Source organism: Gorilla gorilla, chromosome 19 (assembly GCF_029281585.2).
Source record: "Gorilla gorilla gorilla isolate KB3781 chromosome 19, NHGRI_mGorGor1-v2.1_pri, whole genome shotgun sequence".
NCBI lineage: Eukaryota > Metazoa > Chordata > Mammalia > Primates > Hominidae > Gorilla > Gorilla gorilla.
Window position 1 is genome coordinate 20,314,457 of NC_073243.2, and position 26,477 is coordinate 20,340,933.

The following is a 26,477-nucleotide window of genomic DNA, read 5'->3' on the forward strand; positions in this document are numbered from 1 at the left end:
ATGACCACCACCATCCGCCAGTTCACCTCCTCCAGCTCCATCAAGGGCTCCTCCTGCCTGGAGGTGCGGCTCGACCCGCGCCTCCTGCCGGCTGCCTGGCAGCCTGGGTGCCGGCTCCTGCAGGCTGGGATCTGCTGGCGGCCTGGGCAGTGCCCTCGGGGGTAGCAGCTACTCCAGCTGCTACAGCTTTGGCTCTGGCGGTGGCTATGGCAGCAGCTTTGGGGGCGTTGATGGGCTGCTGGCCAGAGGTGACTAGGCCACCATGCAGAACCTCAATGACCGCCTGGCCTCCTACCTGGATAAGGTGCATGCCCTGGAGGAGACCAACACTGAGCTGGAGGTGAAGATCCGTGACTGGTACCAGAGGCAGGCCCCGGGGCCCACCCGTGACTACAGCCAGTGCTACAGGACAATCGAGAAGCTGCGGAACAAGGTAGGGCCTGCTGGTGGGAGAGGTCTCTGGGGGGCATGACTTCTTCCCCCCAACTCCTGCCCTGGCCAAAGGCCTGGAGTCCAGCCATAGGGTCTCAAGGAGCCAAGGGTGGTTTGGCTGTGGCTTAGCTTCTGGGAACCTGTCTTGGGGCCCCTGTGTGGCCCACATCCCCCTTTTCTGGGGGCAGCAGGCTGAGTCAGGAACAAACAGGCCTCATGGAGCCCCTTGGAGCCTCAGTTTCTCCCTCGTGGAGCTCCTCCACCTGGAGAGGTTGTAGGATGAGGCAGGAGGATGCAGATGGAGGGCTGGACCCGTGGGCCGCTGGATGTGTGGTGTCTTGCTTCTTTGGAGCAGGGGCAGCAGGAGGGGGTTTTGGGAGATGTGGAGTGGGGGTGTCTGAGTGAGCTCTTGATAGCACCTGCTGTGGGGGGAGGCAGAAAGGAGGGGATGGGACCTCAGGGTGGGGAAGGCCTCTGATGTGCCTTATTTGGGGATTTTTCTGGCTTCTCCTTTCCTCCTGCTGTCCCTTAAGATGGGCTCAGCAAACCCCAGGGGGCGGGGCTGCTGGCTGGAGCCCAGGGTTAGGGATTAGGAGGGGTCCTGACTTCTGATTTGGAACCACTCTTTGGTGAGGGCTCCTTTAGCCTCCTTTTGGGGGAGCCTGTCAGGGGCATCCTCTAGCTGACTGTAAAACGAGGGGGTTGCCCACATCCCCTCCCTTGTTCTAGAATTCTGGGACAGCTTCTGCCCTGGGGACATTTTCCCATTCTTTTCTGGTTGCCTCATACTCCCAGCCAGCTGTCTCTTCTCCTTTAAGGCTGAGCCTGGCATGGGGGTCTGGTGGGGTACTGAGTAGCGGGGGAAGAAGAGGCACCTTTCGGCCTGCCTCTCCTCTGCCAATAATACAGCACGGGGCAAGGGAGGGGCTGGGCAGGAAGAGAGGTCCCCAGGCAGGAAGATCTGCTCAGAACCCTGGTGTGGGCTCAGCCACCCCCATCCAGTGACCTGACTACTCTCCCATCTCCTCAGATCCTCACAGCCACCGTGGACAATGCCAACATCCTGCTACAGATTGACAATGCCCATCTGGCTGCTGCTGACTTCCACGCCAAGTGAGTCCTAGCTGTGGGCTTGAGCAGCCTGGGTCAGCTGGGGGAGGACCTCAGGGTACCCCTCCTGACCCCAGGACTCCTTGGTTGCTTGTGGCAAGGCCCAAGAGCTCAGGGTGGGGCAGTCCTAGGAGCCCCACTCCTTAGTCCAGGATGCAGTGAAGGCAGCCAGTTCTGAAGGTTGCTGGGCTTAGGCAGGAAACAGAAGAAAGGGAGGGGAGGCGGGAGGCAGAGAGAAGTAAGGAAGCTGGTGGGCGTGAGATCTGGCCCTGTGATGGTCCCGGGGCCCCGGGGCTGGAATTCCTTTCCACTCAACCCTCTCATCAGCCCTTCCAACCCCTTAGAGTCCTGGCAAAATGAAGGCAGGTGAGCAGCCAGGACCTGGACCTGCAGGTCCAAGCAGCCTGGGCTGAAGTCCCTGATTCCCACGGCAGGTTTGAGACAGAGCAGGCCCTGCGCCTGAGCGTGGAGGCCGACATCAATGGCCTGCGCAGGGTGCTGGATGAGCTGACCCTGGCCAGAGCCAACCTGGAGATGCAAATTGAGAACCTCAAGGAGGAGCTGGCCTACCTGAAGAAGAACCACGAGGAGGTGAGGTGGCAGCGCCTAAATCATTAGCGCCGTGGAGATTAGGCTGCTAATCTCCTTGTTGGGTGGAGCAGTGCCAGCTGCCAGGCTGCAGATCATGCCGCTGTCTTGCAGGGGCCGTTCCTCGGGGCACGACGCTGGCTCCAGCACAGATCCTGCTCCTCTGTGACAGCCTTCCTGGGCTGCCCTCCCCTCCTCCAGGACTGTTCTGGACTGACATTGCTCAGGTTCAGGTGAGCTGGGAGGCTGCCCTAACTTTGGTCTCAGACCCCTGCTCCCAGCCCCACCCCTGCTTCCTGTTTTGTTAGAGCCTGACTGATGTCATTATCTCTCCAGATTCCCTCAAAGACTTTGGGAGACAAGACTTGGTCCCCCTTTTACAAACGAGGGAACGGAGGCTCTGGAATTGACTTCCTGAAAGGCCTGGATCCAAAGCTCCCTCAGTTCAGCGGCCACATCTATTTCCCTCAGACACAGGGATCCTTGAACCTATGGGCTGTATCTCCCCGCGGACTTGGAAGAATCCCAAGAGAGTGGGGCTCCCACAGGTCAGAGGCTAATTCTGCCTCCTCTGACTGGGAGTCTCCGCCAGAGCCACGTTGTACCTGGGGGATGATGTCAGGCACCGATCTCTCCACCCTCGCCCCGGGGCCCTGGAATGCTGGGTGGGGGGCCGGGCCAGCCTCCCGCTCCTGGCCTGTGCAGCCTTGTCCTGTGCCGGTGCTGGCTCCCAGGGCTGGGTTCTCTGGACTCCCCACAAGAATGAGCTCAGCCTCCTAACTGTGGCTGAGGAGGGAGGGTCACCCTACCCCAGGGCTACAGTTCCAGCACCACCTTTCTTTCTTTTTTTTTTTAAGACAGAATTTTGCTCTTGTCACCCGGGCTGGAGTGCAATGGCGCGATCTCAATTCACTGCAACCTCCACTTCCCAAGTTCAAGCTATTCTCCTGCCTCAGCCTCCTGAGTAGCTGGGATTACAGGTGCGTGACACCATGCCCAGCTAATTTTTGTATTTTTAGTAGAGATGGGGTTTCGCCATGTTGTTCAGTCTGGTCTCGAACTCCTGACCTCAGATGATTCACCTGTCTCGGCCTCTCAAAGTGCTGGGAGTACAGGCGTGAGCCACTGTGCCTGGCCACCACCTTTGTGTCTGAACAGACCGCTAAGAGGCCCTGGTGCTCAGGCTGGGCTCTGGCTATGGAGGGGCCCCTGGAGAGGCTCTCAATGTGTCCAGCCTGAGCCTCAGGTCCTGGGTGGCTGGGATGGAGGCAAAATACACTCCTGGGGTTTTGGCCTGAACTTCAAAGGCCAGGGTCCCAGCCTCACTTCAGTCTTGCTGTAACAGGCTACCCAGGGCCTCCATCCAGACCAGACCCTTCACCCGACCCATGGACACCCTGGTTGTCACCACTACCAGCATCTGCCAGTTCTCCACCTCTGGCTCTGTCAAGAGCCTGTGGACACCTGGCGGGGGTTTCTCCTGGATGTCATCTGTAAGTGTTGGGGGTGCCTTTCGGGCCACCAGCCTCCTGGGAGCCAGCAGCTGTGGCAACATGTTGGTCACCTCCTCCTGCTTCTTGGCAGGACTCGGGGGAGGCTACAGCGGAGGCTACACCTGTAACCAGGGTGGGGTCTTTGGCTCCAGCGTTCGCGTGGCGGATGCCCTGTTGGGGGGGCGGTGAAAAGGAGATCATGCAGAACCTTACTGACCACACACATACCACACACATACACACACAAACACCACACACCACACACACGTACACACACACAAACACCACACATACCCCACACACATCACACACCCCACACACCTCACACACACACACACACACACACACAAACACCACACATACCCCACACACATCACACACACACACAAACGCCACACACACACCACACACACCACACACCACACACACATCACACACATACACACAAATGCCACACACACCACACACATACACACACACAAACACCACACACACCCCACACACATCACACACATACACACAAACGCCACACACACACCACACACACATCACATATACAAATGCCACACACACCACACACACATCACACAAACACCACACACACATCACACAATACACACACACAAACACCACACACATCACACACATACACACAAACACCACGCACACCACACACGTACACACAACCACATACACACCACACACATCACACACATACACACAAACACCACAGACCACACGTACACACACACCACACACAGCACACACATCACACACATACACAAACACCATACACACCACACACATCACACACATACACACAAACAACACACACACCACACACGTATACACACGCAAACAGCAGACACACACCACACACACATCACACACATACACACAAACGCCACACCACACACATCACACACACCATACATATATCACACTCACCATACACACATACACACAACCACACACACCACACACATACACACAAACACCACACACATACCACACATACATCACACACACACTCACCACACACACCACACACACACATAAACACCACACACACCACACACATACACACCACACACATCACACACATACACACAAACATCAGACACAGCACACACGTACACATACCACACACATCACACACAAACAACACACACACTACACACACATCACACACATACACACAAACACAGCACACACCACACACGTACACACATGCAACCACCAGACACACACCACACACACAAACACCACACACACCACACACATACACACACAAACACCACACACACCACACAGTACACACAAACACCACACACACCACACACACATCACACACATACACAAACACCACACACCACACACGTACACACAGACATCACATATGCACCACACACATCACACACATACACACACAAACACTACACACAAACACCACACATACACCACACACATCACACACACCATACATACATCACACACCATACACACATACAAACACCACACACACCACACACATCACACACACATCACACACACACCACACACACCACAAACACCACACACACCACACCCCCCACACACACACACCACATACACCACACACCACACACAAGCACACATACACACCACACACAACCCCCCACACCACATACACACCACACACACATGCACACACACTCCACACACACATCACACATACATACGCCCATCACACACACCACACACACCCCACACACCACACACACCCCACACACCTCACACACCTCACATACCACTTGCACATACACACACACATAAACACCATACAACCACACATACACACCACACACACACCACACATACAACACACACATACACATACCACACACACCACATACACCACACACACACACCACACCATATGCACCACACACAAATACCCCACACCACATGTCACACACACCACACACATCACACACACACTACACACACACCATACACATATATACCCACAACCATCCACATACCACACACCACACACACATATACACACCACACACAATACACAAACATCACACACATGCACACCACACACACCATACATACACACATACCACACACATACACACCACTCATATCACAGGCACACACCACACACACATCACACACATATACATGCACAAACACCACACACACCACTCACATACACACCACACACATCACACACACCACACATACATCACACACACACACAACCACCACACACACATACACACCACACACACCAAAGATACATCACACACACACTCGCCACACACACCACACACACATACACACGCACACACACATACCACAGACACCACACACACACCACCCACACATACCCCACACCACACACGCACACACATTCTACACGCACCACACATACACACTATACACACATCATACACATATATACCCACAACCACCCACATACCACACACCGCACACACACACACACCACACACACAGATCTCACACACACATACACACCACACACACCACATATACACACACACCACATGCATACCACACACCACATACACATAAACACCACACACATCACACACCACACACCACACACACATCACACACCACACACACATCACACACCACACACACATCACACACCACACACACCACACACGCGCACGCCCTCCCTCCCTCCCTTCCTCTCTTTCATCTTTCTTTTTTCCAAGATGGAGTGTCGCTTTTTCACCCAAGCTGGAGTGCAGTGGCATGATCTCAGCTCACTGCAACCTCCACCTCCCGGGTTCAGGTGATTCTCCTGCCTCAGCCTCCCAAGTAGCTGGGACTACATGCGTGCACATACATACACATTCCCTCTCATGACCTCTAAGAACATGGCTTTGGCATTCTGTAAACATGGCCACTTCGTCTTCTGCACAAACCCTGCCCTGGAGGGTCCTACAGAGCAAAGCCACCAGTGGCAGGTGAGGGGTGCAAGCGATGATTACAGTGGCCAGGGGGGCCAGGGGAGGCAGGGGGGCCAAGGGAGCCAGGCGGGAGTCAGGTTAGGCCCAGCCGGCCCTGGCGGTTAGGCCTGCTCAGTTTCCTGGGTGGAGAGCCAGGGCGGGTGCTGCCTACGAGGGGCTTTGCCTGCTCATGCCTGGGACCTCCACTGGGCAAGAATTCCTGCAATCTCCCCTTGGAAGCAGAGATACTGGCAGTGCCAGATCAGATACTGGGGTTGGTCCTGGCAGCAGGGAACCCAGGGGAGCCCTGGTGAGTCACTGCTCCTGATCTTCGGGATCAGCCAGCACCCCATCACCAACCCCCAAGCGCAGCATGCACCAGGGCTCTGCCTCGAGTCATCCTACACACCCTGTCTCCAGGTTTTCACAGCCGACCCTCGCTGTGCCCCCAAAGCCTCCTGAGCAAGGAGATGGGGGCTGGATGGGTCTCTGCCAGATGCAGATGGGCCCACTGAGGCAGAGGAGAGGGTGCTGGGAACAAACTGGACCTCGGCTCAGCCTGATCCAGGGTCACTTCACAGAACTTAGGGCTTCAGGTGGGGTCTGGGAGGGGGTGCACAGGATGAGTCTGCGGGGGGGGCTACTGGTGTGTCCTAGGGCTTATCCCTCTGAGGTCTTGTGCAGTCAGCCCTGAGCCTCAGCAAATTCCAGATTCTACACACTCATGTGCCGCCTTCACAAGCGCTTCAACCTCTGGGTGGCTGGAGGGGCCTCGCTCTTTGGTGCGTGCCCATGGCCTCAATTGGACCCCTCTTGGGCATTTCCAACCATGCCAACGACAGCGGCAGTAATCACAACCAACCTTCTGCTCTTTCTGGGCCCCTCCCTCCGTGTTTGCATTGAAACCGCCCAGATGACCTTGTGGGAAAAGAAAGCTTTGCCCTGGGTTTCAGGTGAGGCCAGTCATAACCTCATTAATTAATTAACGAATCACTTAAACTAACGAACCCTCGGGGCCAACTCTGGGCCAGGGCACTGTGCCCAGGGCTGGGGATTCTGAAGAGAATGAAACAGACATGGCCTTGTCTCCCTGGAGCTCAGAGTCCAGTGGAGGAGGAAATAACCAAAAAAGTCATAGAAATAGGTATAAATTCATAACCTGGAGAAGGGAGGAGGTACGGCCTGGAAAAGAGATGCAGAAAGGTAATCCAAGAGGGCTTTCTGGAGGAGGTGGCAGCTGAGCCTAGAGGTGAATTTAGTTGGGGAAGAGGGAGTGAGGCCTAGGCAGCTTAGGCCATGACCCCCATGGTGGGAGACGGCTGCATAAGGGTCTCTCTCCTGGCATCCGTGTTTACCCATGCCTGGGCATCCTACCCCCATCATCCTTTAACCCCCTGAGGGCCATGGCTGGGTCCCAGAAAGTCCCAGGAGGGTGCTCAGAGAAGACCACGGGGGGGCTCACTTCTGAAAAGGCTGCAAGAAGGGTGTTGGAGGGCCTCCTGGAGGCTGCCAAGGGCATCTTCTCATGGAGCCCACGTCTCTCCCCGTTCCTGGTGGCTATAATTGGTAATTCCAGCTTCGTGCTGGCTACAGGTGGATGATGTCCACCTGTATCTTGGTGATACAGGTGTGACTTCTGCACCAAGCGAGGCTGGGTCTCTGGAGCTGCGCCAGGGGCTGGACAAGCTGACCCTGGCCAGAGCCAACCTGGAGATGCAGCCTGAGAACCTCAAGGAGGACCTGGTCTACCTGAAGAAGATTCAACAATGACTATCTTTCTTCAGCCCCATCTAATTACGGCCCCTGGCACATACTAAACAGTCACTAAGTAATTCTTAAATAACTTTTATTTCAACATTCAGTTAAAAACATTCCATACTGTAACAAAAATTTCAATCTTTCAAAAGTCCAATACCCTTAGTTTGATTCAAGCTCCATCAAAGATGAATTGGTTAGTTTTTAATCTGGAGTTTACAAGTCATAGTTAATATTTCAAAAAGCCTAACATAGATGATATGTTTGCCCACAAAAGGAATAAAAAGACTAATGAAAATGGTAAATTATTTGCTTTGGGCTGGAATTTTAGTATCTAGGTCTGCCTACATGGTGCCAGTCAGAAGCATGATTTGTGTTGTACATGCCTTTATGTAGCAAAATATAATTCTTTAATAAATGCAGTTTGGTAAACATAATCTTTTAAGACACAGGACATAGGGGAGTAAAAAGAAGGCCTTGGTGATTTACAAGTTGGAAACCACTGAATTAAATTACCTTCAAATCCCTGTAAGTATCCTGTTTATCCTTATAAACATTAGCTCTCACTGTACAGCATTGTAAAGACAAGCAGAAGAGTTAGACTTTTTTTTTTTTTTGAGATGGAGTTTCGCACTTGTTGCCCAGGCTGGAGTGCAGTGGATGATCTTGGCTCACCGCAACCTCCACCTCCCAGGTTCAAGTGATTCTCCTGCCCTAGCCTCGCAAGTACCTGGGACTACAGGCGTGCCCCACCATGCCTGGCTAATTTTTGTATTTTTAGTAGAGAAGGGGTTTTAGTATGTTGGCTGGGCATAGTAACTCCTCATGATCAACTTCTGACCTCGTGATCTGCCCACTTTGGCTTCCCAAAGTGCTGGATTACAGGTACGAGCCACCGCACCTGGCCTACACTCATTACTTTCACAGGGTTTTTTCCCACATTTAAACTTGTCACTCTACTAGGAAGTCAAGATTGAAATGGCTCTTTCCATGAATAATTTAGTTTTGGGGTTGTTGCCAAAGTGATTTATAATGATTTTAATAATGATAGACATCCCTTAAAACATTCTCAAGTAATTAGACCCCTGGGGCTGATGCAGTGGCTCATGCCAGTAATCCCAACCCTTTGGGAGGCTGAGGAGGGAGGAGTGCTTGAGCCCAAGAGTTCAAGTCCAGCCTGGGCAACATAGTGAGACCTCGTCTCTTTGTATGTTAAAAAATAAGTAATTTAAAAAATTGTATCGTTGGGACCATATTCTAGTGTCAGTTCTGAGACAGAAAAAAAAAAGGTGATTATGTCCAAGAGCTTTTAGCTTTTCCACTTGATTATACTTACGTTTGAAAAATCCAGTAGGTATTTTCTATGCTTTCCCACTTTCACATGGTTTTTCTTTTTTTTTTTTTTTTTTTTTGAGACGGAGTCTGACTCTGTCGCCCAGGCTGGAATGCAGTGGCGCAATCTCAGCTCACTGCAAGCTCCGCCTCCCGAATTCACGCCATTCTCCTGCCTCAGCCTCCCGAGTAGCTGGGACTACAGGCGCCCGCCACCACGCCCGGCTAGTGTTTTGTATTTTTAGTAGAGACGGGGTTTCACCATGTTAGCCAGGATGGTCTCGATCTCCTGACCTCGTGATCCGCCCGCCTCGGCCTCCCAAAGTGCTGGGATTACAGGCGTGAGCCACCGCGCCCGGCCCACATGGTTTTTCTAATAAAACTCATCTGTAGTGCAATAAGATGTGGTCTCCATCAGACTTTTCCTAGTTTTACTACATTCATTAGGTTTCTGCTACCTATTAGAATAGGTCCTGTTTGTAGACTCTTACAGTCTTCAAATTCCTTTCCAATGTGAAGTTTCTGGTGTTTAAGAAAAGCTGTCCACCCACTGAAGGCCTTACCACAGTTGCTACATTCAAAGGGTTTCTCTCTGGTATGAATTCTTTGATGACTGACAAGGTGTGAGTTCTGACTGAAGGCCTTCCCACATTCAGGGCATTCATAGGGTTTCTCTCCAGTATGAACACGATGGTGTCTAATAAGATCTGAGCTGCCCCTAAAAGATTTCCCACATTTGTTGCATACATAAGGTTTTTCTCCACTGTGAATTCTATGATGTCTCAGAAGGTCTGAGCTCTGATTGAAAGTTTTCCCGCATTCTTTACATTCATATGGTTTCTCTCCTGTATGAGTTACCTGATGTCCAATGAAGTCTGAGCTGCCCTGGAAATTCCTACTACACTGATTACACCAATAAGCTTTCTCTTCCTGGTGAGTTCTCTGCTCTCCCCTAAGCTCCTCATCCTGGCTAAAGGTTTTCTCACATTCTTCAAGTTTCTCTCCAGCATGCAGTCTCTGATGTTTGAGGAAAGCTGTGCGCCACATGAAGAGTTTCCCACATTCCTTACATTCATAGGGTTTCTCACCACTATGAATTCTCCGATGTTGAATAAGGAGTGAACGCCGCCTGAAGGCTTTTTCACATTCAGTGCACTGATAGGGCTTCTCTCCAGTATGGATTTTCTGGTGTGTGACAAGGTGGGACCTCTGGCTAAAGACTTTCCCACATTTACTACATTCATGAGGTTTCTCTCCAGTATGAACACGATGGTGTTTAATAAGATCTGAGCTACCCCTAAAAGATTTCCCACATTTGTTGCATACATAAGGTTTTTCTCCACTGTGAATTCTATGATGTCTCAGAAGGTCTGAGCTCTGATTGAAAGTTTTCCCGCATTCTTTACATTCATATGGTTTCTCTCTTGTATGAGTTACCTGATGTCTGATGAGATCTGAGCTGCCCTGGAAGGTCCTACTACACTGATTACACCAATAAACTTTCTTTTCCTGGTGAGTTCTCTGCTCTTTCCTAAGCTCCTCATCCTGGCTGAAGGTTTTCTCACATTCTTCAAGTTTCTCTCCAGCATGCAGTCTCTGATGTTTGAGGAAAGCTGTGCGCCACATGAAGAGTTTCCCACATTCCTTACATCCATAGGGTTTCTCACCACTATGAAGTCTCCGATGTTGAATAAGGAGGAAACGCCGCCTGAAGGCATTCCCACATTCACTGCACTGATAGGGCTTCTCTCCAGTATGGATTTTCTGGTGTGTAGCAAGGTGTGACCTCTGGCTGAAGGCTTTCCCACATTCACTACATTCATAAGGTTTCTCTCCAGTATGAATACGACGGTGTTTAATAAGATCTGAGCTACCCCTAAAAGATTTCCCACATTTGTTGCATACATAAGGTTTTTCTCCACTGTGAATACTATGATGTCTCAGAAGGTCTGAGCTCTGATTGAAAGTTTTCCCACATTCTTTACATTCATATGGTTTCTCTCTTGTATGAGTTACCTGATGTCTGATGAGGTCTGAGCTGCCCTGGAAAGCCCTACCACACTGATTACACCAATAAGCTTTCTCTTCCTGGTGAATTTTCTGCTCTCCCCTAAGCTCCTCATCCTGGCTGAAGGTTTTCTCACATTCAAGTTTCTCTCCAGTATGCAGGCTCTGATGTTTGAGGAAAGCGGTGCGCCAAATGAAGAGCTTCCCACATTCCTTACATTCATAGGGTTTCTCACCACTATGAATTCTCTGATGTTGAATAAGGAGTGAACGCCGCCTGAAGGCTTTCCCACATTCATTGCACTGATAGGGCTTCTCTCCAGTATGGATTTTCTGGTGTGTAACAAGGTGTGACCTCTGGCTAAAGGCTTTCCCACATTCACTACATTTATAGGGTTTCTCTCCAGTATGAACACGATGGTGTCTAATAAGATCTGAGCTGCCCCTAAAAGATTTCCCACATTTGCTACATACACAAGGTTTTTCTCCACTGTGAATTCTATGATGTCTCAGAAGGTCTGAGCTCTGATTGAAAGTTTTCCCACATTCTTTACATTCATATGGTTTCTCTCCTGTATGAGTTGCCTGATGTCTGATGAGGTCTGAGGTGCCCTGGAAATTCCTACCACACTGATTACACCAATAAGCTTTCTCTTCCTGGTGAATTTTCTGCTCTTCCCTAAGCTCCTCATCCTTGCTGAAGGTTTTCTCACATTCTTCAAGTTTCTCTCCAGCATGCAATCTCTGATGTTTAAGAAAAGCTGTGTGCCCACTGAAGGTCTTCCCACATTTGTGACATTCATAGGGTTTCTCTCCACTGTGGAGTCTCTGGTGTTCAGTAAGGTGAGAATGCTGCCTGAAGGCTTTTTCACATTCATTACATTTGAGGGGTTTCTCTCCAGTGTGAATTCTCTGATGTGGGACAAGGTGTGAACTTTGACTGAACATCTGTCCACAGTCATAACATTCATAGGGTTTCTCTCCAGTGTGAATTCTGTGATGTATAATAAGATCTGTGCTTTGACTGAAAGCCTTCCCACATTTATTGCATAAACATGGCTTCCCCCTACTGTGGATTCTCTGGTGCAGGACAAGGTTTGAGCTTCCCTTAAAAGCCTTCCCACACTCTTTGCACTCATAGGGATTCCCACCACTGTGAATTTGCTTATGTCTCACCAGATTGGAGCTCTGATTGAAGTCTTTTCCACATTCATGACATATATAAGGTTTCTTTCCTGTATGAATTCTCTGATGTATAGTAAGATTTGAACTTTGATTAGAGTCTTTCCCACATTCATTACACACATATGGCTTATTTCCTGTATGAATTCTCTGATGTATGATCAGGTTTGAACTCCTGTTGAAGGTTTTTCCACATTCCTTACATTCATAGGTCTTATTTATATTACAAATTTTCTGATGTTCAGTTAATCCTGACTTCTGTTTGAAGTTTTGGCCACTAACCTCATATCTATGGGAGCTTTCTCCTGCAGAAAGTATTTTTTCTCCTTCATTACATCCATGGCCAATCTCTCCCACAATGGCTTTCTGGGGGATAATATGCATTTCCCTGATACCGCTCTCTTGGGAAGGGAGATGTCTCATTGCATCCTTTAAAGGGCTTACCCAGTGCTTCAATAATCTGTCCTCAGAATTACTGGTTTCAACTAACTCACATTCCTGGGTGATCTGTCTTTGGAGTTTTTCCGATGCAGCCCTTGCTGACTTCTTTTCTTCAGAAATTTCCATCTTTGATTTCCATTCCTTCATCTTATTCCTGTCTTCAGAATCTGAAATGATAAGTAGATCATTCTATAATTCCTAAAATACAAATATCATCTCTTCATTATATTGGGCAGTCTAAGAGGGAGGAACAAAGAACTCAGAAGACCTTTCCCTGCCAAAGCTGAGATGTGGCTTTCACTAGCGACACTGTGGCTATCACAGGAACCTGTGCTACCACATACCCTGTTGGTGAAGAAACCTGCCAGGGTGCAGGCTGGAGCTGGGCTGTGGGAGTGGCCTAAAGGGTGGTGAATTAATTCACTGGGGGAGGAAGGCAATCTGGAGTTGGTCCACAGGAAGTGGCCTGTTGGATGGGGGAGGAACTTGCTGGATCGTGTGGCTGGGCCTCAACTGGTTCACAGGAAGCAACCCACTAGGGTAAATGCCACCAGGCCTCCCACAAGTTGATCTGCTAGCAGCCACATCAGTAAATAATTAAAATAAATAAATAAAAATAGAACAGCACACCGGTACCAGGAAGAGAAGTTAGTTTCTCTTCCCATGGCCATGCATTGTCCCTCCAGCATCCTCTGTTGACAAAGTCAAATCTTGTACCAACTGGCAAAGGAGAAATGTTTACAGAATCCAGCTTTGTAACAAAAGCAAACAAAGATGGGTGGATCTGGAGTTGAGAGGCAATAAATTAATAACCAGCATACTGCTCTTTCCTCCCTATATACCATGATAGTTAAGCAAATCTGTACTATGCCTCAGAATAAAAACATTTGGCTGTCATTTCAATAGAAATCAATTATCTTCTTCTCAGATCTCATTTTTCTTTCTGATATTCTGATGGAATTGCCTCCTTTTGTGTGGCAATTTGATTTCTTCTGAAATTACAAGATAGATGAGCTTATTGCTTTTGAGGGTCCACATTATCAAATCCCTGACCTTCCCCAGTGGATTAGTCCGTTTTCATGCTGCTGATAAAGACATACCTGAGACTGGAGAGAAAAAGAGGTTTAGTTGGACTTACAGTTCCACATGGCTGGGAAGGCCTCAGAATCATGGTGGGAGGTGAAAGGCACATCTTATATGGTGGTGGCAAGGGAAAATGAGCAAGATGCAAAAGCAGAAACCCCTGATAAAACCATCAGATCTCATGAGACTTATTCACTACCATGAGAATAGTAGGGGGGAAACTGCCCCCATGATTCAAATTATCTCCCACCATATCCCTCCCACAAAACATGGGATTTATGGGAGTACAATTCAAGATGAGACTTGAGTGGGGACACAGAGCCAAACCATATCATTCTGCCCCTGGCCCCTCCAAATCTTATGTCCTCACATTTCAAAACCAATCATGCCTTCCCAACAGTCCCCCAAGTCTCGTCTCATTTCAGCATTAACCCAAAAGTCCACAGTTCAAAGTCTCATCAGAAACAAGGCAAGTCCCTTCCTCCTATGAGCTTGTAAAATCAAAAGCAAGCTAGTTACTTCCTAGATATAATGGGGGTACAGGTATTGCTGGGTAAATACAGCTGTTCCAAATGGGAGAAATTGGCCAAAACAAAGGGGTTACAGGGCCCATGCAAGTCCGAAATCCAGCAAGGCAATCAAATTTTAAAGCTCCAAAATGATCTCCTTTGACTCCAGGTCTCACATCCAGGTCATGCTGATGCAAGAGGTGGGTTCCCATGGTCTTGGGCAACTCCACCCCTGTGGCTTTGTAGGGCACAGCCTCCCTCCTGGCTGCTTTCACGGGCTGGTGTTGAGTGTCTGCAGCTTTTCCAGGCATACGGTGCAAGCTGTAGGTGGATCTACCATTCTGGGGTCTGGAGGTCACTGGCCCTCTTCTCACAGCTCCACTAGAAGGTGCCCGAGTAGGGACTCTATACAGCGGCTTCGACCCCACATTTCCCTTCTGCAGTGCCCTAGCAGAGGTTCTCCATGAGATCCCTGCCCCTGCAGCAAACTTCTGGCTGGGCATCCAAGCGTTTCCATACATCTTCTGAAATCCAGGTGGAAGTTCCCAAACCTCAATTCTTGACTTCTGTGTACCTAAAGACTCAACACCATGTGGAAACTGCCAAGGCTTAGGGCTTGCACCCTCTGAAGCCACAGCTTGAGCTCTATCTACATTGGCCCCTTTCAGCCATGGCTAGAGCAGCTGGGATGCAATGCACCAAGTCCCTAGGCTGGACACAGCATTGGGACCCTGGGCCTGGCCCACAAAACCATTTTCTCCTAGGCCTCCAGGCCTGTGATGGGAGGGGCTGCTGTGAAGACTTCTGACATGACCTGGAGACATTTTCCCCATTGTCTTGGGGATTAACATTCAGCTTCTTGTTACTTATGCAAATTTCTGCAGCCTGATTGAATTTCTCCTCAGAAAATGGGTTTTTCTTTTCTATCACATTCTCAGGCTGCAAATTTTCTGAACTTTTATGCTCTGCCTCCCTCATAAAACTGAATCCATTTAACAGGACCCAAGTCACATCTTGAATGTTTTGCTGCTTAGAAATTTCTTCCACCAGATACCCTAAATCATCTCTCTCAAGTTCAACGTTCCACAAATCTCTAGGGCAGTGGCAAAATGCCACCAGTGTCTTTGCTAAAACATAACAAGAGTCACCTCTGCTCCAGTTCCTGACAAGTTCCTCATCTCCATCTGAGACCACCTCAGCCTGGACCTTATTGTCCATAATGCTGTCAGGCCTTTGGTCAAAGCCACTCAACAAGTCTCTAGAAGTTCCAAACTTTCCCACATTTTCCTGTCTTCTTCTGAGCCCCCCAGACTGTTCCGACCTTTGCCTGTTATCCAGCTCCAAAATTGCTTCCACATTTTGGATGTCTTTTCGGCAGCACCCCTGGTACCAATTTACTGTATTAGTATGTTTTCATGCTGCTGATGAAGACATACCCGAGACTGGGAAGAAAAAGAGGTTTAATTGGACTTACAGTTCCACATGGTTTGAGAGGCCTCAGAATTATGGCAGGAGGCAAAAGGCACTTCTTACATTGTGGTGGCAAGAGAAAACGAGGAAGATGCAAAAGCGGAAACCAATGATAAAACCATCAGATCTCATGAGACTTATTCACTACCATGAAAACAGTATGGGGGAACCACCCCCATGATTCAAATTATCTCCCACCAGGTCCCTCCCACAACATATGGGAATTATGGAAGTACAATTCAAGATGAGATTTGGGTGGGGACACAGAGCCAAACCATATCAGTCAGTCACAAAAACACATTTCTGAGCTCCTTGGGAGAGTCATTTTATTTTGGTCCTGCTGATAGGGACTCTAGTCATTAATCTTCTTGGAGTGAATGAGCAGCAACATGGCACAGTGATTAACAGCATGGACTGAAGGGCAAACTGCCTGAGTTTGAAACCTGGCTCCACCACTTAATGATGGGGAAACCTCAGGCAAATCACTGGAGCTCTCAGTGCCCTAGCTTCCTCATCTATAAAATGGAGATAATAATAGTATTTACCTCATAGAGTTGTTATGAGAATCAAATATATATAAATATACATAAAACATTTAGAACAGTGCTTTGCATACAGAAAGCACTATGTGTCAGCTGCTGTTATTATTACTATTAATACTTACCCTTTAATATTAAGTAATGTGTCCATAGAACAGACCTCCATATCCAGGCTGGATTTCCTTTTTTTTTTTTTTTTTTAGAGATATGGTCTCACCATGTTGCCCAGGCTGGTCTCACACTCCTGGGCTCAGGCCATCCTGCCCTGGACTCCCAAAGTGCTGGGATTGCAGGTGTGAGGCACTGCACCTGGCCTTGGATTTCATTTAAATATCATACCCTCTCCTGCAACTGAAAGACAGTGGGCTTACTGCTTTTGGGTGTCCATATTATCAAATCCCTGACCTTTATTATTGGAGAGAATTGGCTTTGTCATAATTTTCCCTTGAAGTGTTTAGTGTTTTTTTCCTTTTGGTTTGATATATATATAGAGAGAGAGAGAGAAAGAGTTCAAAATTCAGAAGCAGATTACTATTTAAAAGATAGTAGATTAAAGGCTGCCCCCCTTTTTTTTCACAAAAAACTTGTGATCTGAAGGGCTTTTATTGTGTCATACTGAAGTCTTGAAAGCCAGAAGCTGAAGGAAGGTATGCCTCTAGATTTGATGAGGCGTTTGTTGCAGCAAATCTGTATGAAGGCTTTCAAGTGCCTGGGCTCAATTTCCTCTGCTTGTTCCCATAGTACTTTTTAATAAAGAGCCTGCTTCATTCATTATTGAGTAGTAATTGTTAAGATAAATTTGTGGGATGTATGCTTAAAATAAAAAAATACACATTTTCAAGGAAGAATAAAGGAAAGAAAGGAACATCAGTAACAGAAACATACATCCATGAAGAATACAAAGAAATTAATAGGAAACATTCAGCAGAGAGTTCTCCATTATCTCAAAGAAATTTCAGACAAAATAACTCTTTAAATAAAAGCCTAAAGAAGAGATATAAGGGTTTAAAACAGATTACACATTTACATTTAAAATTTTGACTTTTTTTTTTTTTTTTTTTTTGAGACGGAGTCTTGCTCTGTTACCCAGGCTGGAGTGCAATGGCGCGATCTCGGCTCACTGCAAGCTCCGCCTCCCGGGTTCATGCCATTCTCCTGCCTCAGCCTCCCGAGTAGCTGGGACTACAGGCGCCCACCAGTACGCCCAGCTAATTTTTTGTATTTTTAGTAGAGACGGGGTTTCACCACATTAGCCAGGATGGTCTCGATCTCCTGACCTCGTGATCCGCCCACCTTGGCCTCCCAAAGTGCTGGGATTACAGGTGTGAGCCACCACGCCCAGCCAAAAATTTGACATTTTTAATTAAAAAAAAAAAAATTTGAGTCACGTAGCCAAAAAAAAAAAAGAAAAGAAAAAGGAAAAAATAATAGCAATGGGGCCTCAGTATACTGTCCAGGCTGGTCTTGAACTCCTGGCTTCAAGTGATCCTCCCACCTTGGCCTCCCAAAGTGCTGGGGTTATACGTGTGAGCCACTGTGCCAGGCCATTTTTTTTTCACTTTTTTTTTTTTGGAGACAGGGTCTCTGTCACCCAGGCTGGAGTGCAGTGGTGTAATCATGGTTCACTGCAGCCTTGACCTCCCAGGCTGAGATGATTCTCCCACCTCAGCCTCCCAAGTAGCTGGGATTACAGGCATGCTGCAGCACACATGGCTAAGTTTTTGTAGAGATGGGGCTTGCCGTGTTGTCCAGGGTGTTCTGGAACTCCTGGCCTCAAGGGATCTTCCTGCCTCAGCCTCCCAAAGTGCTAGGATTACAGGCGTGAGCCACTGTGCCCAGCTTGTTTTGTTTTTTTCATACATGCTCTCATTCTGTCACCCAGGCTGGAGTGCAGTGGTGCAATCATAGCTCACTGCAACCTCAAACTCCTGGGCTCAAGCAATCCTCCCACTTCAGCCTGACACCATAGGCACACCACCATACCCAGCTAGTTTAAATAATTTTTTTGTAGAGAAAAGGTCTTGCTATGTTGCCCAGGCAGGTCTCAAACTCCTGGCCTCAAGGGATCCTTCAGCCTCCCAAAGTGCTGAGATTACAGACATGAGCCACCATGCCTGGCCAAAAACAAATTAGATTAGAAAACAATAAAAAGAAGTGAGAAGTGATTTGACAATGCTGAGGAAAGAAATGGAAGGGCAAATAAAAAGCATTATGTAGATGAAATTCACATAAGGAACAACAAAAATAATCACTACAAGGTCACAATGCGGCCTGGAGAAATAATAAAAAATGAAATGAATACAAATGTGATTACAGAGAAAACCAGTAACTAAAGAAAGACAATCAAATACATATAATTAGTGTTCCTAAAGAAAAGAGCAAACATAGGCCGGGCGCAGTGGCTCACACCTGTAATTCCAGCACTTTGGGAGGCTGAGGCAGGCAGATTACCAGAGGTTGGGAGTTCGAGACCAGCCTGACCAACATGGAGAGAAATCCTGTGTCTACTAAAAATACAAAATTAGCTGGGCGTGGTGGCACATGCCTGTAGTCCCAGCTACTCCGAAGGCTGAGGCAGGAGAATCGCTTGAACCGGGAGGCGGAGGTTGCAGTGAGCTGAGATCGCACCACTGCACTCTAGTCTGTTGACAGAGCGAGACTCTGTCTCAAGAAAAAAAAGGAAGTTGGCCATTAATTCAAATAAAAACAAACAGCATGAGCCAAGAAAATGTGTCTACACTCAAAGCTGGCCTAGGGGCCACTATTTTTTAACTTAAGAAATGCCACTATTTCATGCCCAGTTCTTAGTATCTTTTAACTATGTCAATCCTTTTTAATTCACATTCATGGGCACGCATTAGGTGAAGCTAAACAAAGAGTCTATGCCTAGAGGAAGACTCACACACGAAACAAGGTAGTAAGAGCCTATGAATTAGATGCTAAAAGCGCTGCGGTGGCAATCCGGGAAGGCTTCCCAAAAGAAATGACTTTTGAAGTGTGATACCCTACTTTGTTTTAACCTGAGTGACTCTCTCCTAGCAGAGAGAGAGCCGGACAGACTCCATTTTAGTTTCTCCACTGGCAGCCCCCTTTCACCTCCCTCCCTTAAGGCATAGCTAGTGTAAACTGACTCAAAGCACGTCCAGGAGTGCACCTACTGATAAGATATTGAGGCAAGCTGCACCAGCAGCTCCTGGGGACGCGCTCGGTGGATGGCAAGCAAAACCCCTGCATTTATCTCTTTGTGACAGTTTAAGCCCGTGCAACTGGAACTGTTTATATTTTGTAACTGCATTTGTAACCAATTAATTTTTTAACTTTTTGCCAGTTCTGCTTCTGTAAAAATTGCTTCAGCTAAAATCCCCCCTCCCCTATTTAGACCACGGTATAAAAACAAAACTAGCCCCTTCCTCAGGGCCGAGAAAATTTTGGGCGCTAGCTGCCTCTCGGTTGCCGGCTAATAAGGACTCTTTAATTTGTCTCAAAGTGTGGCGTTTCTCTGCAACTCGCTTGGTCACAATAGAAGCTGCTCCTAAAAGCAATGTAGACCCTTACAAAGAGACCAGCCCACCTAAATCCCTCCCTTGTTTGAACTCTAACAGCCCTAATATTTTAGACTGAGTAGTAGAACATATCTGAACAATACAGTTCATTCCTGTGGCTTAGTCTAGTCTCCCCAGCGGGGTCACTCGTGGGATGCAGAAACCAGATTTGGTTACATATACAAATATACCTGGCACAGATTTGGGCGAGGAATAATCAATTAATGCCTGACGGTGGATTCTGGGCCTCGGGAAGATGCCGTTAGCGGTACCCACAGGAGGGAACTGGAACAGGCAAGAGTAGCGGGACAGGGCCGGGAATGGGGCACGCCGAGACCAAGAAGCCGACCGAGAGCAAGAAGGCCCAGTCATGCGCACCCGGCGCCTACATCCTCCTGCGGTCCCCCAGGTCTCTCCCCATAGGCATATGAGCTCTGCTCCACTCCTCGCTTGCCGGCGGACGCAGGCGCCGCGACCGCCAGCTCTGTGAACGCAGCGGGGTCTCACCTCCAGGCTACCCCCAGCCTCCCGCTCGGTCGGGGGGCCCCTCCACGGCCGCTATCACTGGGTCGCGGCTCCTAGCGCCACCATCTTGGACCCCGCGCCTGGGCCAGGCGAGAACTTCCGGTGCGCTCCCGGGGACTGCGGTCTCCCAGTCCGCGCCCCGCCCAGCCGTCCCCCGTCGGCTCCAGCCAATCCGCGCGCGCTCCCCTGGCCGTCTCCCACCGGCTCAGGTGTCTCCTCTGCGCAGACTCCTCCACGACGCCAGTCGACGCTGGCGTAGCTCGGCTCAGCCCGGCGGAGTCTGACTTCCGGAGGGCCAGCGCGCGCTGGCTGGTTACCAAGGTTACCACCGAGACGCCGAGTCCTCAGCTGGTCCTAGACATGCGTGGCGTCGGGGCTGTGGCACGGTCGGGTCCGGGGTGAGTGACCCCTCCAAGTAACTACGTTTTTGTTCTGCCCTTTTGTTTTGTTTTTGAGATGGAGTCTCGCTCTGTCGCCCAGGCCGGAGTGCAATGGCGCGATCTCGGCTCACTGCAGCCTCCATCTCCCAGGTTCAAGCGATTCTCCTGCCTCGGCCTCCCCAGTAGTTGGGATTACAGGCGCCCACCACCACGCCCTGCTAATTTTTGTATTTTTAGTAGAGACGGGGTTTCGCCATGTTGGCCAGGCTAGCTTCGAACTCCTGTTCTGCCTGTTCTGTTTTCATCTTTTGTTGTTGTACCCTGCATGCATTTGTGGTCTCATTCATTGATGACTTCTATTTGCAATGCCCGGTCAAAGGCTAGGCGATACAGATCCCAACAAGGACAGCTTAATGTTTAAAAGTGTAAGTTCCGAAGTGAGAAAGTCAGACACTCAGAATCCTTGCCCCACCACTTAGAGGCTATGTGACTTTGAACAAGTTACCTATTAATAGCTTCTTCGCGCCTCCGTTGCTTCATTTGTAAAGTGAGGTAAATAATAGGATCGACCTCACTGACATATGTATGTGAAGTTTGCATGTGGCGAAGGCCAGATACATATTAGTTATTACTATGGAGATGATGTTGGTTCGCGTGCGTAGGATCGTGGTAAGGGTTATATATGTATGTAAAGATGTAAGATGTCCAACCCCAAGCCTTTCCCAAGCAAAAGTGTCAGTGCACTAGTCACTTTGGCTTCTCATATCTCTCTGTCCGAAACTTTGGGTTGCACGAATTATGCACGTTTCACTCTTGAATTTGTAAATGCAGCTACTACCAACTATTCCTTAATTTGCACAACTACATTTGAGATAGTATTTCATTGACTGTGTTACATTTTCATTGAAATACTGAGCCATGTCTCAAATAGACTTCAGTTATAGTTGCTTTTATAGTTCCTTTTGCTTTACCTCTCTTAATAAGAGTGCACTAATAGAAGTTACTCTTTGGAATTTAGAAATGGGTTTTTAAGGCAGGGCACGGTGGCTCACACCTGTAATCCCAGCACTTTGGGAGGCCTAGGAGGCCGCATCACTTGAGCTCAGGAGTTCAAGACCAGCCTGGCCAGCATGGTGAAACCCCCGTCTCTACTAAAAATGCAAAACAATTAACTGGCATGATGGCAGGCGCCTGTAGTTCCAGCTACTCGGGAGGCTGACGCAGGAAAATAGCTTGCACCCGGGAGGTGGAGGTTGCAGTGAGCCGAGATCGAACCACTTCACTCCAGCCTGGGCAACAGAGCAAGACACTGTCTCAAAAAAATAAAAAAAAAATAGACTGTTCCGTGTCCTCTGCTCCTAGAGGCCCAGCCTCTGTGGCCCTGTGACCTGCAAGTATTGGGAGATCCACAGCTAAGACACCGGGATCCTCTGGGAGGCAAAAATGAGTTAGAACTTGTAAGTGGGAGTTGAACAATGAGAACACATGGATAGAGGGTGGGGAACATCACATACCAGGGCTGGTGGGGGGTGGGGGGCTGGGGGAGGGATAGCATTAGGAGAAATACCTAATGTAAATGACGAGTTGATGGGTGCAGCAAACCAACATGGCACATGTATACCTATGTAACAAACCTGCACGTTGTGCACATGTACCCTAGAACTTAAAGTATAACAAATAAATAAAATAAAATAAAATAAATGGGTTTAAAAAAAATCGTACAGGCTGGGCGAGGTGGTTCATGCCTGTAATCCTAGCACTTTGGGAGGCTGAGGCGAGTGGATCACTTGAGGTTAGGAGTTCAAGACCAGCCTGGCCAACATGGTGAAACTCCGTCTGTACTAAAAAATACAAAAAAAAAAAATTAGCCGCGCATGGCAGCATGAGCCTGTAGTCCCAGCTACTAGGGAGGCTGAGGCGGGAGAATGGCGTGAACCCAGGAGGCAGAGCTTAAGTAAGCCGAGATTGTGCCACTGTACTCCAGCCTGGGCGATAGAGCAAGACTCCGTCTCAAAAAAAAAAAAAAATTATCTGGATGTTGTGGGGCGTGCTTGTAGTCTGAGCCACCTGGGAGTCTGAGGCAGGAGAATCGCTTGAACTGGAGAAGCGGAGGTTGCAGTGAGCCAAGATTGCGTCACTGCACTCCACCCTGGGTGACAGAGTGAGACTCCTCTCAAAAAAAAAAGAAAAGAAAAAAGAAAAAAGAAGTGGTGTAGATCGTGAAAGTATTAAAAGGGAAAATATTTGTAACATGCATGATAGGAAAAGGGATAACATGCATGACATAAAAGAGCTCCACATGACTTCAGGTTCCCTGAGAGTGCCTTGGGTTTTCCTCAACATTCACTGTATCGCCAGTGCCCGGCACAGAGCCAGCACTCCATACATATTTGTAGAATGAATAAATTACATAATGAATCCATGCTGCTGTCAGGGGTAGCATGTGAACTCTAAAGGAGATCAAAAAGAAGAGCTATTCTTTTTAAGACTAAAAAGCCAAAATAACCACTTTTGGCAAGACTTATATATTTCTCAACAAAAAAATGCAGCTGCTGTCTTCCCCACACCCACTGCCTCCCATTTTCATTTTTCTGGCTTATGCAGATCTCAGTTCTTAAAATAAATTTTTTTTAAACTTTATTTTGTTATTTTAAAAGTAGTATAAGAATTACAAGAAAACATTCGTACACATGTAAAATGGTTCTGACGACAACTAACCCTGACAGATTTTTTTTTTTTTTTTTTTTTTTTTAGAGACAAGGTCTCACTCTGTCAGTGGCATGATCATAGCTCACTGCAACCTCATCCTCCTGGGCTCAAGTGATCCTCCAGCCTCCTGAGTGGCTGGGACTACAGGTACTGCCACCATGCCTGGCTAATTTTGTTTTTAGTTTTTTGTAGATATGGGGTCTGCCTAGATCGACCAGGCTGTTCTGGAACTCCTGGCTTCAAGCAATCCTGTCACCTTAGACTCCCAGAGTGCTGGGATTACAAGCATGAGCCAAACCTGCCACCACTCCTGGCCTACCAGATTTCTTTTCTTTTCTTTTCTTTTCTTTTCTTTTTAAATGAGATGGGAGGCTCCACTCTGTGGCCCACGCTGGAGTATGGCGGTGCAATCACAGGTCAGTGCAGCTTCAAACTCCCAGGCTGAAACAATCCTCACACCTCAGCATCCCAAGTAGCTGAGACCACAGGTGCACACCACCACACCCAGAAAATGTTTGTACTTTTGGAGAAACTGAGTCTCACTATGTTGCCCAGGCTAGTCTTGAACTCCTGGGCTCAAGCAATCCTTGTATCTCAGCCTCCCAAACCCAAACTGCTGGGATTTCAGGCGTGAGCCACCGTGCCCGGTCTTGGAGCTTATTTTATTTTATTTTATTTTATTTTATTTTATTTTATTTTATTTGAGACAGAGTCTTGCTCTGTCACCAGGCTGGAGTGCAGTGGTGTGATCTCAGCTCACTGCAACCTCTGCCTCCTGGGTTCAAGCGATTCTCCTGCCTCAGCCTCCTGAGTAGCTGGGACTACAGGCGCACACCACCACACCTGGCTAATTTTTGTAGTTTTAGTAGAGACGGGGTTTCACCATGTTGGCCAGGATGGTCTCGATCTCTTGACCTCACGATCTGCCTGCCTCAGCCTCTCAAAGTGCTGGGATTACAGGCGTGAGCCACTGAGCCTGGCCCTCTTTACTGTCTTATGCGGTCACTCAACACAATACTTCTGACACCAGATGGGTGGGGGCTTTCTCCACATACCGAGCAATTCTCTAGCAGACACCAGATAGCTGTCCTCTAATTCAGTTCAATCTGACACTATCTACCTGGAGATAGTGTTAGATCCCACAGTCCCACAAGACTACTGCCCACTTCAGATGCCAGTTGTAAACCCTTGGCTGTGACCTGTATTTCTGACAAACTGGCTCTGAAGTGAGGTTCCCACAAATCTCTCCAAGGGTTTGCTAGGACAGCTCACAGAACTCAGGGAAACACCTTACTTATATTTACCCATTTATTATAAAGGATATTATAAAGGATATAGGTTAATAACCAGATGGAAGAGATGCATAGGGCAAGGTATGCAGAAAGGGGTGTGGCACTTCCATGCCCTCTCTGAGTGCCATCCTCCAGGAACCATCCACCATCCTCCATGTGATCAGCTAGAACTCCATCCTTTGGGGTTTTTATGAAGGCTTCATTACATAGGCATGATTGATTAAATCATTGGCCATTGGTGATGAACTCAACCTTCAACCCCTCTCCCTCCCCTCCCTTGGAGATCCTGCCTTGATCTTTTTGGCGACCAGCCCCCATCCTGAAGTTATCTAGGGGCTCCCAGCCATCAGCCATCTCAGCAGCATACAAAAGACAGTTTTTGTCTATTTGTTTGTTTTTGTATTTTTGAGATAGAGTTTCACTCTTGTTGCCCAGGCTAGAGTACAATGGCGCGATCTCGGCTCACCGCAACCTCCGCCTCCCGGGTTCAAGCGAGTCTCCTGCCTCAGCCTTCTAGAGTAGCTGGAATTACAGGCATGCGCCACCACACCCGACTAATTTTGTATTTTTAGTAGAGGTAGGGTTTCTCCTTGTTGGTCAGGCTGGTCTCAAACTCCTGACCTCAGGTGATCCGCCCAGGTCGGCCTCCTAAAGTGCCAGAATTACAGGCCTGAGCCACCGTGCCAGGGCCCCATGTGTGAATTTCTTAATACACCACTAGGTGGCAGTGATTTGCAGCCCGTGGTTGTATTAAACAGACTTTTTTTTTTTTTTTTTGAGACGAAGTCTTGCTCTTGTTGCCCAGGTTGGATGGAGTGCAATGGCCCGATCTTGGATCACCACAACCTCCGCCTACCAGCTTCAAGCAATTCTCCTGCCTCAGCATCCCACATTGCTGGGATTACAGGCATGCGCCATGATGCCCGGCTAATTTTTGTATTTTTAGTAGAGACGGGGTTTCTCCATGTTGGTCAGGCTGGTCTTGAACCCCCAACCTCAGGTGATCCACCCACCTCGGCCTCCCAAAGTGCTGAGATTACAGGCGTGAGCCACCACGCCCCGCCTAAAGAGACATCTTAAATACGCCTTTATTTTTAGACAATAGAAAAATAAGCT

General features: G+C 48.4%; 1 protein-coding gene, 1 long non-coding RNA gene and 1 pseudogene across 4 annotated transcripts in view; 2 read left to right on the forward strand and 1 right to left on the reverse strand.

Annotated features, from left to right (window-relative positions):
- On the forward strand, positions 1-8,877 carry LOC115931287 (keratin, type I cytoskeletal 17-like; annotated as a pseudogene).
- A 2,035-nt stretch (positions 8,878-10,912) lies between these two features.
- ZNF594 (zinc finger protein 594) lies at positions 10,913-21,107 on the reverse strand. The gene is given in 3 exon segments (XM_063700558.1): positions 10,913-11,066; positions 11,069-13,479; positions 20,963-21,107. Coding segments are annotated over 2 exon segments (2,424 nt in total). The 5' UTR covers positions 13,460-13,479; positions 20,963-21,107; the 3' UTR covers positions 10,913-11,033.
- Positions 21,108-21,222: 115 nt separating this feature from the next.
- LOC129528007 (uncharacterized) overlaps positions 21,223-26,477 on the forward strand; it is a 58,629-nt gene continuing 53,374 nt past the window's right edge. For 2 of the 3 annotated variants that reach the window (XR_010131696.1, XR_010131695.1), the window contains exon 1: positions 21,237-21,378. This is a non-coding gene — a long non-coding RNA (uncharacterized lncRNA). Of the gene's footprint in view, positions 21,379-26,477 lie in introns of all 3 variants that reach the window. The other variant, XR_010131694.1, reaches the window with a different exon arrangement.